This window comes from Phodopus roborovskii, unplaced genomic scaffold (genome assembly GCF_943737965.1).
Source record: "Phodopus roborovskii unplaced genomic scaffold, PHOROB, whole genome shotgun sequence".
Classification (NCBI taxonomy): Eukaryota; Metazoa; Chordata; class Mammalia; order Rodentia; family Cricetidae; genus Phodopus; species Phodopus roborovskii.
The window spans coordinates 4,782,818-4,796,849 of record NW_026126585.1 but is presented as its reverse complement, the minus strand read 5'-3'; the positions used below and the strand labels follow the sequence as shown (position 1 = coordinate 4,796,849).

The 14,032-nt window shown below is 49.5% G+C and overlaps 1 protein-coding gene across 1 annotated transcript in view; it reads left to right on the top strand.

Annotated features, from left to right (window-relative positions):
* The window catches only part of Gli2 (GLI family zinc finger 2), a 147,364-nt gene that overhangs the window by 125,191 nt on the left and 8,141 nt on the right, over window positions 1-14,032 (top strand). The window contains exons 8-10 of the mRNA XM_051204028.1: window positions 3,701-3,835; window positions 9,162-9,311; window positions 10,974-11,138. Of these exons, the coding sequence (XP_051059985.1) occupies window positions 3,701-3,835; window positions 9,162-9,311; window positions 10,974-11,138 (450 nt within the window). The remainder of the gene's footprint in view (window positions 1-3,700; window positions 3,836-9,161; window positions 9,312-10,973; window positions 11,139-14,032) is intronic.

The window sequence follows — 14,032 nt, the reverse complement described above, 5'->3', positions numbered from 1 at the left end:
TGTTTCCAAGCACCTTGGAGTCTTCCTCCCCATCTGTGGGCGGGGCCTCATTACTGCCCTACTCCCTAGGAAGGCCACCCGTAAGTCTTCTTCCTCCCCAGCACCCAGAGCCCTTAAAGAAACAAGAATAAAAACTGTTTTTCAAGGAGCCAGGAAGCTGATCCAGTCAGTGAGGTGCTTGGCACACTGTGAGGACCCAAGTTTGAATCCCTAGCATCCATGTAAACAAGCTAGACATGGTGACATGTACCTGTAACCTCAGTGCCAGGGAGGCAGAGACAGCTGGATCCCTGGAGCTTGCTGGTCCGGGCATCAGTAAGCTCTGGGTACAGTGAGACCCTGTCTCAGTAAAACAAAGTGGGCAATGACTGAGGGATGACAGCTGAGGCTGTCGTCTGTCCTTCAGGTCATGCACAACAGCATACCTGAACACACACACACACACACACACACACACACACACACACACACACACACAATGGTTATACCGTTACACAAGGCCAATTTCATATAAGTGCATAATGTATTTCAAGCACATTCTCCTCATACCCTGATTCCTTCTACCCTCTCTCTAATGCCCCTCCTCTGCCTTGACAGCTTCCTGTCTCGTGCCCTCTGTACAGATAGGATTTTACATGAGAGGAAGAATGCAGTATTTGATGAATTTCTTAACTGTGATTATTTTGTTGCATCCATCCAACTAAAATCGGGAGAAGACAAGGTTGTCTGCCCCCCCCCCCATCAACATAGTGTTTAGAGTTTCAGCTAGCGTGATCTGATGAGAGAGAGGAGGTAAATGGGATACAAATAGGAAGGCAAAATTCAGCACATCCTTATTGACAGGTGATGTGACCCTATTCATGTGTGAGACCCTGAAGACTCCCCTGGACAGCTCTCAGAGTTGATAAACACTTGCAACAGAGCGGCGGTATACAAAAATGAATATGCAGTAATCTGTAGCCTTCCTATGTACCAATAACATGCACAGAAAGAAACCAGGAGAGCAAGTTGGGCACGGCGGCACATTCCTGGATCCCAGCACTCTGGAGGCGGGAGGATGGGAATTGGAGGCCAGCCTTAGCAGCATGGTAGATGCAAGGCTTGAGCTGTGTGAGGCCCTATCTCAAATACATTGAGAGATGGGGCACAGTTCATTCACAGCCATTGCAGAGGGCTTTTCCTCACAAGGAGACAGGTCCCATGCCGCTCCGTGTGTGGTTCCCTGCAAGGGCTTGCCTCCCTTTGGCAGAAAGGACAGAGTAGTGATTTTCCTCATTGCTGAAGCCCTTAAATTGCAGACTGGGAGAGTTGTTCCTGCTTTGGCCTTGGAGCAGCCCGCCATTGGCCTGCTGGTCCCAGCTCCCTTAGTGCAGTCTGAACTGAGCAGAGCCTGTAGTCTGGGAGTAGTGAGGATTTTTCCAGACATTCTTCTGTTGCACTGAAGGCATAGGTGTAGTTGTCGATCTTCTTTTTTATTCTTTTACTCTTTGGGGGGCTCCGCCACCCAGCTCCCAAATAAATACATGGAGGCTTATTCTTTTTTTAATGAATGTTCCGCCTTTAACCTGGCTTGTTTCTAGCCAGCTTTTCTTAAATTATCCCATCTATCTTTTGCTTCTGGGCTTTTATCTTTCTCTATTCTATCTTTCCTTCTTACTCTGTGGCTGGTTGTGTAGCTGGGTGGCTAGCCCCCGGGGCCCTCCTCCTTATCTTGTTCCTTGATCCTTCTCGATCCTAGATTTCTCCTCCTATTTATTCTCTCTGTTTGGCAGCCCCGCCTATCCTTCCTTTCTCCTGCCTTGCTATTGGCCATTCAGCTCTTTACTAGACCAATCATATGTTTTAGACAAGCAAAGTTACACAGCTTCACAGAGTTAAACAAATGCAACATAAAAGAATGCAGCACACCTTTGCATCATTAAGCAAATGTTCCACAGCATAAATAAATGTAACACATCTTTAACTAATATTCCACAACAGTTAGGAGACCCTCTTACCTCTTTTACCCTCTCATCTCATCAGCCTCTGGCTTCTTCTGGATACCCAGAAGTTCTCCTGACTGACCTCAGTGCAGCTAGAGAGCTTGCAACTATATTGTCAACATAGTGGCAGCATTGTCCTCTGCAGAGCAAGGGCATTGTTGAGGGCCTACATCTGTGGCCCACCAAGGGAAGTCTAGCACTGCCGAGTTGAGCTCAGTATCCCTAAGTGGCCTGTGCCAGTGGATAATAGGGTTCTTAACCTGGCAAGAGCTTGTCACTGTAAGCGAGCAGTTTCTTGTTTTCCTGGAGGTTCTTCTTTAGTTTGTTTTCTTTGCTTGGCAGTACAGAGAATTAAAAAATGCCCTTGAGCTATATCCACAACCCAGAAGCTCTTTCGGAGATACAGGATACATTCTTGATGTTTTAAAAAATAAGTTGAATTATAAAGCAAGATTTTGTAACTGCCTCTGGCCCTGGTTTGGCTCCCAGAATACCTGATAGATCTGTTGGACACTGGATTTTCCTCAACAGGCTTCACAGGCCTTCCCTGGACCTTGCCACCCAGCATGGGGCACCTGTACCTGTCCTTGGCCCCCATTCCAGGCAGGTCCCCTGTGACCTGAGGCCTTTTCTTTATATCTTTGAAATGGCCTCATAACCCTAATAATGTCAAAAGAGTGTTCCGTTTCCATGATGTCACTGTAATAAAATTCTCTGACCAAAGGCTAGTAGGAGAGAACAGGATTCGTTAGCTTACACTTCTAAGACAGGTCCCTCACCGAGGGAAGACAGGGTAGGAACTTGAAGCAGAAATCATGGAGAAATGCTACTTGCTAGTTCCTGCTAGCTTTCTTGTGCACCTTAGGACCATCTGCCTTAAATATGGTGCCACCCACAGGTCCTGCTACATCAGTTAGCAAGACAACCCCCTGTAAACATGCCCACAGACCGGTCTGATATAGGCAGCCCCTCTCAGGCGATTCTTAGGCTTCTCCAGGCCCGGGCTTTGCTGTGGAGAGGAGAGGTCATGTCTCCCTGCGCTTCAGCTTCCCTGGCTGAGAGATAAGAGTGAAGAAGCCGCGTTTGGGGCTGCGGCCTGACAGCACAGTCTATGGTGTCCCGTCCTCCTCTCTGCAGAGAATCTGACAGACGGTGGCCCTGTGCTGATGTGAGCTGAGGGCCCCCGTGCCCTCGAGGAACAGGAAACAGCATGGAAAAAAAAAAAAACGATTTGGAAGAGCAAGGACTTGGGGGGCTTCTCCTTTGTCCAGGCAGGACCTCCACACACTTAACAGGGTTACCGTCTCCAGCGACTACAGGGCTCCCCTCAACTGCCCATAGTGGAAACCGAGGCAGAAGTCAGGGCCTCCCTTTCTCCTGCTCACATGCAAATCAGGAGGGAAAGGGTGTGCAGGTCAGAACAGCTTGGTGACCGAACAGGAAGGGCCTGCGACAAGTAGTTTCATTACACCGAGCTGAGGAAAGCGGAAATGAGTGTGATTCCGTGTGTGTGTGTGTGTGTGTGTGTGTGTGTGTGTGTGTGTGTGTGCGCGTGTGCACATTTGTGTATGAATTGTAAATGTGCACATGTGTATACATGAGTACATGTAAGTGTGAGTGTGCATCCATACACACCTGAGGTTAATCTCCCCCCCCCCCATCCTCAGGACCGGGTAACTGGGTGTGGCTCATGTGGGTGTGGTCTTCCCTTCTCCCAGGAGCAGCTGGCTGACCTCAAGGAAGATCTGGACAGGGATGATTCTAAGCAGGAGGCCGAGGTGGTCATCTACGAGACCAACTGCCACTGGGCAGACTGCACCAAGGAGTATGACACGCAGGAGCAGCTGGTGCATGTAAGCCTCCAACCCCGGCTCCTGCCTAGGGATGCAGACCCCCAACCGCTATGGACCTAGAGCCTTCTGAGCAAGGCCTGTGCTGCAAAGAAGGGAATGGAGGGGGGAGCCGCATCCCTGCAAATGGGCAGTGTGCAGACCAGGTGCCTTGGGGCCTCCTCACCCCACCCCAAACACACACGTGAAACTCCAAGAAAATCCAAGTGTGAGAATTAGGAAACTAATGAAGAGGAGGCCTTCCCCAGCTTAGGGGGGGAGGGGAGGGGGTGTAGAAAAACCACATGCTCCGAGCTAGAGTCCGCAAGCATGCCCAGGAACTTCCTTCTAGAACTTGAACCTGTGAGTCCAACCTCTCTGGAGTAAATAAGAGGAGAGGAAATAGAGCTGTGTGTTGCAGGTTCAAGCTCTTAGGTTCAAGAGTGGACAGTGCTTGGGCGGGAACTAGGCTCAAGCAAAAGTACAGAGATGATGACGTAAAACGATGTGCGCCATGGCTGGGGAGACAGCTCAATGGCAGAATGCCAAGACGGCCTGGTTTTAGTGCCCTTTTAAAAGGGACTGAGGGCAATGGTGGCACACTCCTTTAATCCCAAAAAACTCAGGAGGCAGAGGCAGGCAGATCTCTTGAGTTCGAGGCCAGCCTAATCTACAGAGCTAGCTCTAGGACAACTAGGGCTACAAAGAGAAACCCTGTCTTGAAAAACCACTAAATAAATAAATAACAAATAAATAAATAAATATGGGCATGGTGTTAGATGCTTTCAATCAAGAGAGATGCCACCCCTGGGGATCTCAGGCTGGCTAACCTAGCCTGCCTGGTGAGTTCCAGGCCACTGAGAGTCTCTGCCTCTAAAGCCCAGGGGAAACACCCAGCAGACAGAGTCCCTCAGCCAGAGTGTGGACCCGGGAAGGGCTGCTCCAGAGCTCTCTCTGGGCCCTAGGGAATCGTGTCTATCTGGTCCTGATAAGAGCAGTCTGCTCTATGAAGAGCCTCCGCTTTTGCCTAGCACTGCCTCTCTGCTCTCTGGGAAGACGAATGGCAAGCCAGAGCCGCCGTCCATTATTAACAATTTGTCGCTAAGTAAACCAATAAGAAAAAAATGAAAGGCGTAGTCAGGAAGCATTTTTCTCATTTGAAAGGCTTTATGAATGGAAACGGGAGGCTGGTAGGAGAAGGTTTTTCTGGAAGTTCAAAGGGCTGCTATTTTACTTGCTCCCGAGGTGGTGTTATCTGTGCATGACAGTCCAGCAGGCTGCACAGGGCATCAGGCCAGTGGCTTTTCATCTTCTAGGACAAGGTGTTGCCGGAGCCTGCCACTCCGTTCCCAGACAGCTGTGTAGATTGTAAATGTCTTTGTCTGGAAGAGACAAGAGTTTGCATTTCCTCAGAGCACCTTGTAAAATACGAAGCAGGAGCAGTGTTGCTGTGTCCTTGGCTGACCTGCCTCGCTCACAGGGTCAGCCTGGCACCTTGCCTTGAGCCTAGGGCCGAGGGTCAAGAGCTAGCTGTAGCCTGCCTGTAAGGCAGAGCCAAGGAAGCTGCATTTCCCACAGGTAGGACCCTTCCTTTGTACTTCTCTGAAGCAATAGTATCAGTATGTCTGCCTCTCTGCCCACTCAGCCAGCACTTGGCGCTTGTCCCCCAGGAATATCACCATAATCGCCATATCCCCATGGGCCAGGCCTGGAGCCTTGCCTGGGATATCCGGACTGTTTTTAATCATCCATTAACTTAGGGAAGGAGCCAGCTAGGCGGCAGCATACAACTTTAATCCCAGTGCTCGTGAGACAGAGGCTGATCTCAGTGAGTTCAAGGCCAGCCTGATCTTCAGGGCAAATTCCAGGACAGCCAAGGCTTACACTGGTAAACCCCATATCGAAACCCTAAAAGGGAAGGAGCTCGAGAGATGGCTCAGTTGAACAGGTGCTTGTTACACAAACCTTAAGACCTGAGTTCTGATCCCCAGCACCCGCATAACAGGCCAGGTGTGGTGGTACTTTGTCTATTGTCCCAGCACTGGGGATAGGGAGGCACAAGGACCCCTGAAGTTCACTGGCCAGTAAACCCAGGTTCAGTGAGACACCTGTCTCAAAAAGTTCAGGGGAGAGTGATGGAGGACAGCCTCTGCTGGCCTTTGACCTCTGTGCACACATAAGGACACCACAGGTGTACAGATGCAAGAGAAGTATTTGGGGTGGGGGCTGGGTCCAGGGCCTCAGGCATGCTAGACAAGCATTCTACCATTGAGCGTCCCCAGCCACTAGCCCTTAATAGCTAACTGGGAAACGCAGATGGAGAAAGAAGTGCACTCGCTGGGAATTGTCCAAAGCTGTCACTTGCTCTTAGAGGTCATTTGGGCCGGCCAGTGACCTCCACACACTGCATAGAATGGGTGCGGGGTGGGAGATGACGCTCCATGCTACTGTGTCAACCCGAGGAGTTCATTTTAGAAACTGAGTTCATCTGAGATTAAACTGAGCTCCATGACTTCACTACTACAGAGAATTTCAGGATGTCAGTAAAAAGCACAGATGGGGTTTATTTGTTTGTTTTCAAACACGTTCGTTTAGTTAGTCTATGTTCGTGTACATGCCACGTGGTTGTGGAGGTCGGAGGACAACCTGAGAGAGTCAGTGTTCTCCCCGGGACCAAACCCGTGGTTTGTTAGGCTTGGAGGCAACTCGGAGGCCACCCGACGCATGGAACTCTCTCACCAGCCTCAGGTTGCAGTTAAGATATTTTAGCAGATGTTGAAGCATGGAGGGTTGATAGAGAGGTGCTAAAGGGAAGGATGAAGACACGCCCACACGTGGGCGTGGGCTTCTCTGGGAAGAGTCTTTCCACAATTAGGTGACTTTCTCAAAGCATCGCTTTCTTAGTTGCTTCTCTGTGGCTGCCATGAGATACCCAGACAAAAGCTACTGACGGAAAAAAGGCTTGTTTTCACTCAATCCAGGGTGCAATCCATCCCGCCAGGGAAGCCTAGGTGGTCACGGTGCACCCACCCTAAGGAAACAGGAAGGCTGCTGCTCTTGTACCATTTTTACAGTCAAGGAAGGGCCTAACCAGTGCGGGAGGGTGTCCTCCTGCCTCAGCACAGTCACATGATGTCCCACCGGCCTGCCCAGGGACCTGCCGCAGGTGATTCTAGATTCTGCCAGGTTGTCAATTAGCACTATCCTGCTGGCACTAACCCCAGTGAGCTGGTAGGTGGGTCCTGCTCCTGATGTCCACTGACAGACTCCCAGCTAACAGAGTGTCTCCCTGGTTCACAGGGCTTCACAGGAAGCTGATGTATTTCCACCGCAGACTCACTGCGAAGTTTCCAGAAAGTACCTATGTGGTAGACTATTATTTTTAAAATGTCTGACTTTCGTTTATGCTGTATTTGTGTAACTCTGTAAAGCTGTGATTCTTTGCCTATCTAAAACACCCGATAGTCTGATAAAGAGCTGAATGGCCAATAGCGAGACAGGAACAAGCATAGGCATGGTTGGCAGGCAGAGAGAATAAACAGAGGAAGGAGAGAATGGGGGGGGGGGGCAGCCAACCACTGAGACACCCAGCCAGCCATAGAGTAAAAGCAAGATATATATTTAAAAAAAAAAAGAAAGACAGAAAGAAAGAAAGAAAAGAAAAGAAAAGAAAAGAAAAGAAATGAAAAGAAAAAAGCCCAGAGGCAAAAGGTAGTCAGGTTAATAAAAAAAAGCTGGCTAAAAACAAGTCAGACTAAGGCAGGACATTCATAAGTAATAATAAGACTCTGTTTGTGACTTATTCAGGAGCTGGGTGGTGGTCCCCTCAAAAAGGCCAAAGAGTAAAAGGAATAAACTTTACACTACATCCCTAGGAAAAGAATGAGGCCATATTCAAGGCCATCTATGCTCAAGGCTAAATGCGATTTATCCCTATTTCAAAGTTTTCATTTGAAGGTATTATCTTCCTGTCAGCAGCCTTCCCAGCAAATGCTAATGATGCTGGAATCCCCAGTTATCAGGCAGTGAGAGGCTTCCTCCACACTCCCTAGTGGGAGCTTCCTCTCCCTGCCTCTGTCCCCTCTGTATTCTTCTGTGCCTTGGGGAAGTCAGGGGAACTGCTTACCCTGGAGTAGCTGTCACCAACTCCAGAGCCATAAACTGGACAGAGCCAGTTTATGCAAGGGAGGGACCGCCTTGGCTCACAGTTTCAGGGAGTTCAGTCTGTGGTCACTTGGCTCCAGGCCCTAGGTGGGGCAGAGCTGTTTACCCCATGGCAGATAGGAAGCAGATGGAAGGCACAGGGACAAGGTTCAGGGCAAACCTAGCCCTCCTCTAAGGAAATGCTCCCCCTTGGCCAGCTCCCTTCAGCAAGGTCCCTGCTCCTCCTCCCAGTGCTCTTACCGTCTGCATTGGTCAGGTCAGACCTCTGCAATCTAATCCTCTCTGGGAAATCCTGTGGGGGCTGGGTGGGAGGGCCTCTCAAGTCTCCAAGGTGATAGGTAAGAGAGGCAGTTAAAGGCTGAGGAGGTGGCTCGATGGCTTGCCACACAAAGCATGAGGGTATGAGTTGGGATTCTCACATAAAAGTGAGGTGCCGTAGCAGCAGTCTGTAATCCCAGGGTTGTTACGAGCAGTTTTCCCGCCAGCCTGGTCCCACAGCCGCGTCAGCCCCAAATAACACGCAGAGACGCTGTATTAGATATACAGCTGTGGGCCTGTTACTTAGTGTTTCTTACCAGGGATGCTATGAGGGCTGAGAGGTGGCCACGGGAGAATCCCTAGGAGCTGCTGGGCCAGGCCCTGGCATGTGCAGCAGCAAAGAGGGCACAAGGTGGAAGGCAGTGAGGACTGACACCGAGATTGTCATTGGCCCTCTCACTTATAAGAATGAGCACACACTCCTCTGGGCACTGGTGGCGCACACCTTTAATCCCAGCACTTAGGAGGCAGAGACCAGTTTGAGGCCAGCCTGGTCTACGGAGTGAGTTCCAGGGCAGGCTCCAAAGCTATGGAGAAACTGTGTCTCAAAAAACCAAAATAAATAAATAAACAAACAAACACAAATTCATGCTAACGCATGCATGTGTGCATGTGTTTGTGGGAAAATGCATAAACGCATGCAAACACACACACACACACACACACACACACACACACACAGTAGTAGCTACTATAGCGATCCTTATGTCCCAGGCAGAGGCTTTGGGATGGGATGTTGGTCCACTGAGGACATGGGGTGGTCTGGCTCTGCACACAGGATGGGCCCAGCTGAGGAGAGAGTGAACCGCACTCTCGGGGGCCCAGGGACATGACACTTGAACTCACCTTCCCGTGTCTCCCCGCACAGCACATCAACAACGAGCACATCCACGGGGAGAAGAAGGAGTTTGTGTGCCGCTGGCAGGCGTGCACGCGAGAGCAGAAGCCCTTCAAGGCCCAGTACATGCTGGTTGTCCACATGCGTAGGCACACGGGTGAGAAGCCACACAAGTGCACGGTGAGCCTCTTTCCACTGCGGAGCGACTCGGACAGTCTAGGCCCTTACCCTCCCCACCCCACCCCACTCCTCCTATGGCTTCTACTAGTGTTTCCTAATGGCAAATGACATCAAACTGGCTGTTTGCACATTTAAAGCACTTTCATTACGTTTGTTTATGTGTGTGGGGGCAGGGGGTGGGAGGCAAGGGGTGGGACCCGCATAGAAGTCAGAGAACAGCTTGCCAGAATTTGTTTTCCCCTCCTACCATGTGGGTCTCAGAGATGGTGTTCCAGGCATCAGGGTTGGCAGCAAGCACCTTTATCCATCAAGCGGTCTCCCGGGTTCCTGTTGGTACATCCTCTTTGGGAAACAGTACTTGTCACTTTGTTGCTTGGTTACAAGAATTCTTTGGAAACTTGAGGTTTTTGTTTGTTTGTTTAGATTGTTATCAAACACAACGTGTGTAAATATTTTTTTTCCCAATTCTGTATGCTGTCTTCATTTTCTGAATAATATCCTTTGAAACACAAAAGCTTAATTTAATGAAATCCCATCTTTAGCTGCCATGGCTTAGAAATGGCTACCTAACCCGTGATTTAACCTTTCTTCCTGCTTTAAGAGTTTGGCAGGGATGAGGGATAGAGTACATGCCTAGCACGCATGAGGCCCTGGCTAGCATGCCCAGTACCACATACACTGAGTGTGATGGTGCATGCTTTTAACCCCAACCATTGGAAGCAAGAAGGCCAGAAGGTCAAGGCCATCCTTAACTACAAGTGAGTTTGAGGCCAGTCTGGCTATACGAGCACCTGTCTCAAAATCAAAACAAAGCAGGAACTGGAGAGGTGGCTTGACATTTCGGAGCATTCACTGCCCTTCCAGGGGACCCAGGTTCAATTCCCAACACCAACGTGGTGGGTGGCTCACAGCCAGCAGTAACTCCAGGTCTATCACCCTCGTGTCTCTTCGGACGCCAGGCACACATGCGGTGTGCAGATACATGTACAGACAAAGCATACATACACATAAACTAAAAAAAAAATAATCTTTCAGAACAAAGCAGAAGATAGTTAATAAGAGCTGGACTGTGGCGAAATTAGGCTATCGCGGTTAAATAAGGATCAGGATAAACAAATAGGCCGAATAGATGTTTATTCAGGGAGAAATAACTTACAACCTAGACAGATGAACACCAGGAAATTCAACCCGATCCTCTCCTGTCCGAGTCACGCCAGAAAGAGAGCGCCTTTCCTGGCCCCCTCCGACCTCCTTCCTCAGGTCACCTCCGCCCATGGCTCCACCCCCTAATGGGCGTGGTCAGTGCCACAGACAGGACTCTCTCACTAAATTAGGCCACACACTGGTGACAGGAGAGAAAACAGTGAAGACTCAGACAGCTTATAAACGTGCCTTTTGTTTATATGAATGCCACATATACATGCGTACATGCGTGCTCACGTATTTCACAGTAAAACTCTTCCATCAAGGTCTTTGCTGTGTCTGAGTCAGCCCTTTTGGCGTTTTCTAGCGGGAATGGCTCTCTTTACTACCCTCATGCATTCTTGGGGTGCACGGTGGGAATCAGTGCCACAGGAGAGGGCAGGGGTGTGCAGGGGAGCCCGTGGGCCGCTGCCTGGGTTGCCTGTGAGTGCCCTTCCTGACCAAGCCTCCTCCTTCCAGTTCGAAGGCTGCTCCAAGGCCTACTCCCGCCTGGAGAACCTGAAGACACACCTGAGGTCCCACACGGGGGAGAAGCCGTATGTGTGTGAGCACGAGGGCTGCAGCAAGGCCTTCTCCAATGCCTCGGACCGTGCCAAACACCAGAACCGCACTCACTCCAATGAGGTAGGTGCTCACGCCTGGGACATTCCTGACATGTGTAAATGCACGGCCCCTGACGAGTGGACAGCCGTGTTCTAGCTCCATTTCCATCGCTGTGGTCAGCAACAAAAAGCAACTTAGGGAGAGAGGGACTCAGTTCAACTTACCGTTCCAGGTTGCAGTCTATTGTGGGGAAGTCAAGTCAGGAACATCAGTTAGTCACGTCACAGCCACAGACCAGAGCAAAGTGGATGCATGCATGCTTACTTATTTGATTTCTGTCATACAGTTCACAACCTCCTGCCTAGGGAATGGTCTGCCCACAGTGGGCTGGGTCTCCCTGTATCAATCAATGTAATTAAGGTAATACCCCCAGGCATGCCCATAGGCCAATCCAAAAAAGACAGTATCTCAATGAGACTCTCTTCCCGTCCGTCCATGATTCCAAATAGATAAAGCTAGCCAGCACAAACCGTATACCATGTCCCCCTCCCCCACCAGCCACTCTCCTTACACAAGTCCTGCATATGAGCATGGCCTCTCCCCCAAATGGCGGGTGCGCCATAAAGTTCCGTGGCACACTGACATTCTCTGCACCTCAGTTTCCTCGTGTCAGTAATAAGTATGGATGCCACCATGGTGTCTGCAGAAGCTGAACTCAAAACAGGGGTGGCCTTAAAACTGGACATAGTGGTGCATGTTTATAATCCTGGTGCTGGGGTTTGCTGGCCAGCCAGTCTAGCACCCTGTGATCCAGGACAATGAGAGACCCTTCTGAAAAAACCAAGGTGTATGGTGTCTGAGGAATGACACGTGGAGAGAGCTTCCCGGTTGCTGAGTTGTGAGTGTCCTGAGATACACCCTACTCCCTGCTTCTCTGGCCACTGGAAGGCTTCTGCTGCATGGGCTACAGATAAGGAAACTGGCAATCAGGGAGATGACATAACCTCTTAGGGTGGTGTCACAGGCCTAGGGGCAGGCCTCTCTGAAGCTGTGAAACCATCCAGGGCCACTGCTTTACCCACAAGTAGGTGACCACCTTCAGAACAGCTGCCCTGGTGCCATCACCCCTCTGCGCGTGCTCTGGAGACTAACACTGCCTGCCTAGGCTCCAGAACCTCTAGGCAGTCATAAGAGAGCCAAGGAAGAAGCCAACAGAAGCTCCTAGCTGCAGCTCACCTACACGATCCCTGTGATTCAGGCAGACCAGTGTGTGTGCGTGCGTGTGTGTGTGTGTGTGTAAATAATTTTATATTCATAAATGTATGCATCATATGTGTGCCAGAAAATGGGGTCAGATCCTGTAGAACTGAAGTTACAAATGATTGTGAGCTACCATATAGGAACAGGGAATTGAACCCAGGTCCTCTGCAAAGAGCAGTAAGCACTCTAAACCACTGAACCATCTCTCCAGCCCTGGGCAAAAGAATATTTCTAACAGCTTAGATGTAGCATGGGCTGCAAAGAGGCCTTTCTTCAGTGCTTGTTAGAAGTTAGAGGCATTCTCAAAGGCCTCTGGGCCCCTTGGGGTCTCTCCAGCCTGGAGCTCGCCTTGGGGAGGAGTAGGAATATATATGTATGTAGATGGTGTTGGGACATGTGTGTATTTGTATGCACATATATAGATGTGGGGGTAAGGTATGTTACATATTTGTATCTGTATGTATTAGAAAGCTGGCGTATACAGTGGGTATATATCTGCAATTATATATGCATATATGTGTGAGGATGATGCATATATATCTATATGTAAATGTAAGATGTTCATGTGTATAAGTACTTTATGCACATGTAGATATGGGAGCATGTATAGAGGTATTTACATGTGTGTTGTGTATGTGTGTAGTGGATACATATATGGAGTGTATTCTGGGCCAAGTGTGGGTTTGTCGGTATATCCATGTTTGTGTAGATACAAGTGAGTGTGGGTAGAGCTTTTTATCAGGACCTCGATCAACTCTGCTCTGCCATCCACTTCCCAAATAACCACTCAGAGACTTATTGTTAATTACAAATGCCTGGCCAATCGTTCAGGCTTGCTGCTATTACATTTTAAATTAACCTGCATTTCTTATCTATGCTTTGCCACGTGGTGGTTTCAACACGGCACCTTCATCTTGCATCTCTCTGCATCTGCTTGAAGCTCCTCTGGCTCTGCCCTTCTACCCAGCATTCTCTCTGACCCCGAAATCCTGCATAGCCATTGGCCAATCAGCTTTTTATTAAACAACGAGAACAATACATGTTTACAGTGTACAAAGATTGTTCCACAGAAAGTGGGGGTAGTTTATATGTGAGTATGTATGCTATATGTGTGTGTGATGATATGTGCAGGGTTAGGTATATGTATATGGTGATGTGTCTGTGAATTTGAATGTGACCAAACTTAGCACAGACAAGATGTTCAGATGCTCAAGTGCGCACCCCATGGCCAGGTGACTGGAAGTTTCCTTGGTCCTTTCTGCTTTTAACAGAGACATGAAGGCCTAATGAACTTGAAATCCCAGTCCCGGTTCTGGGGGAGCGTGTGGGTCATTGCCATACTCTGATCTGTGTCACCAGCTTCTTGTGGCAAGGGTTCTTTTGGGGGTGCCCTTCCTTTGTATGCAAGGGTAGCACACCAGGTAGAGCGGGGGGGGGGCAGACTGCTATAGACTGGACCTGGTGCCCTCCATCCACAGGCTGTGAAAATGTTAGTGCACTTACCCCTGTGCCAACCAGGGCTGCCAGGGAACATGTGATGGCTTCTGAACAGGTATTGCACCCATTCAGAATTTGTCCTTTGGGTCCCCATCTGATGGGAGATGTCATTCTGTAAATATATTTCTCATATTGGTTCATGAATAAAGCACTGTTGGCCAATAGGAAAGCAAGATAGGCGGGACTAGGAGACAAGGAGGATTCGAGGAAGTAGTAGG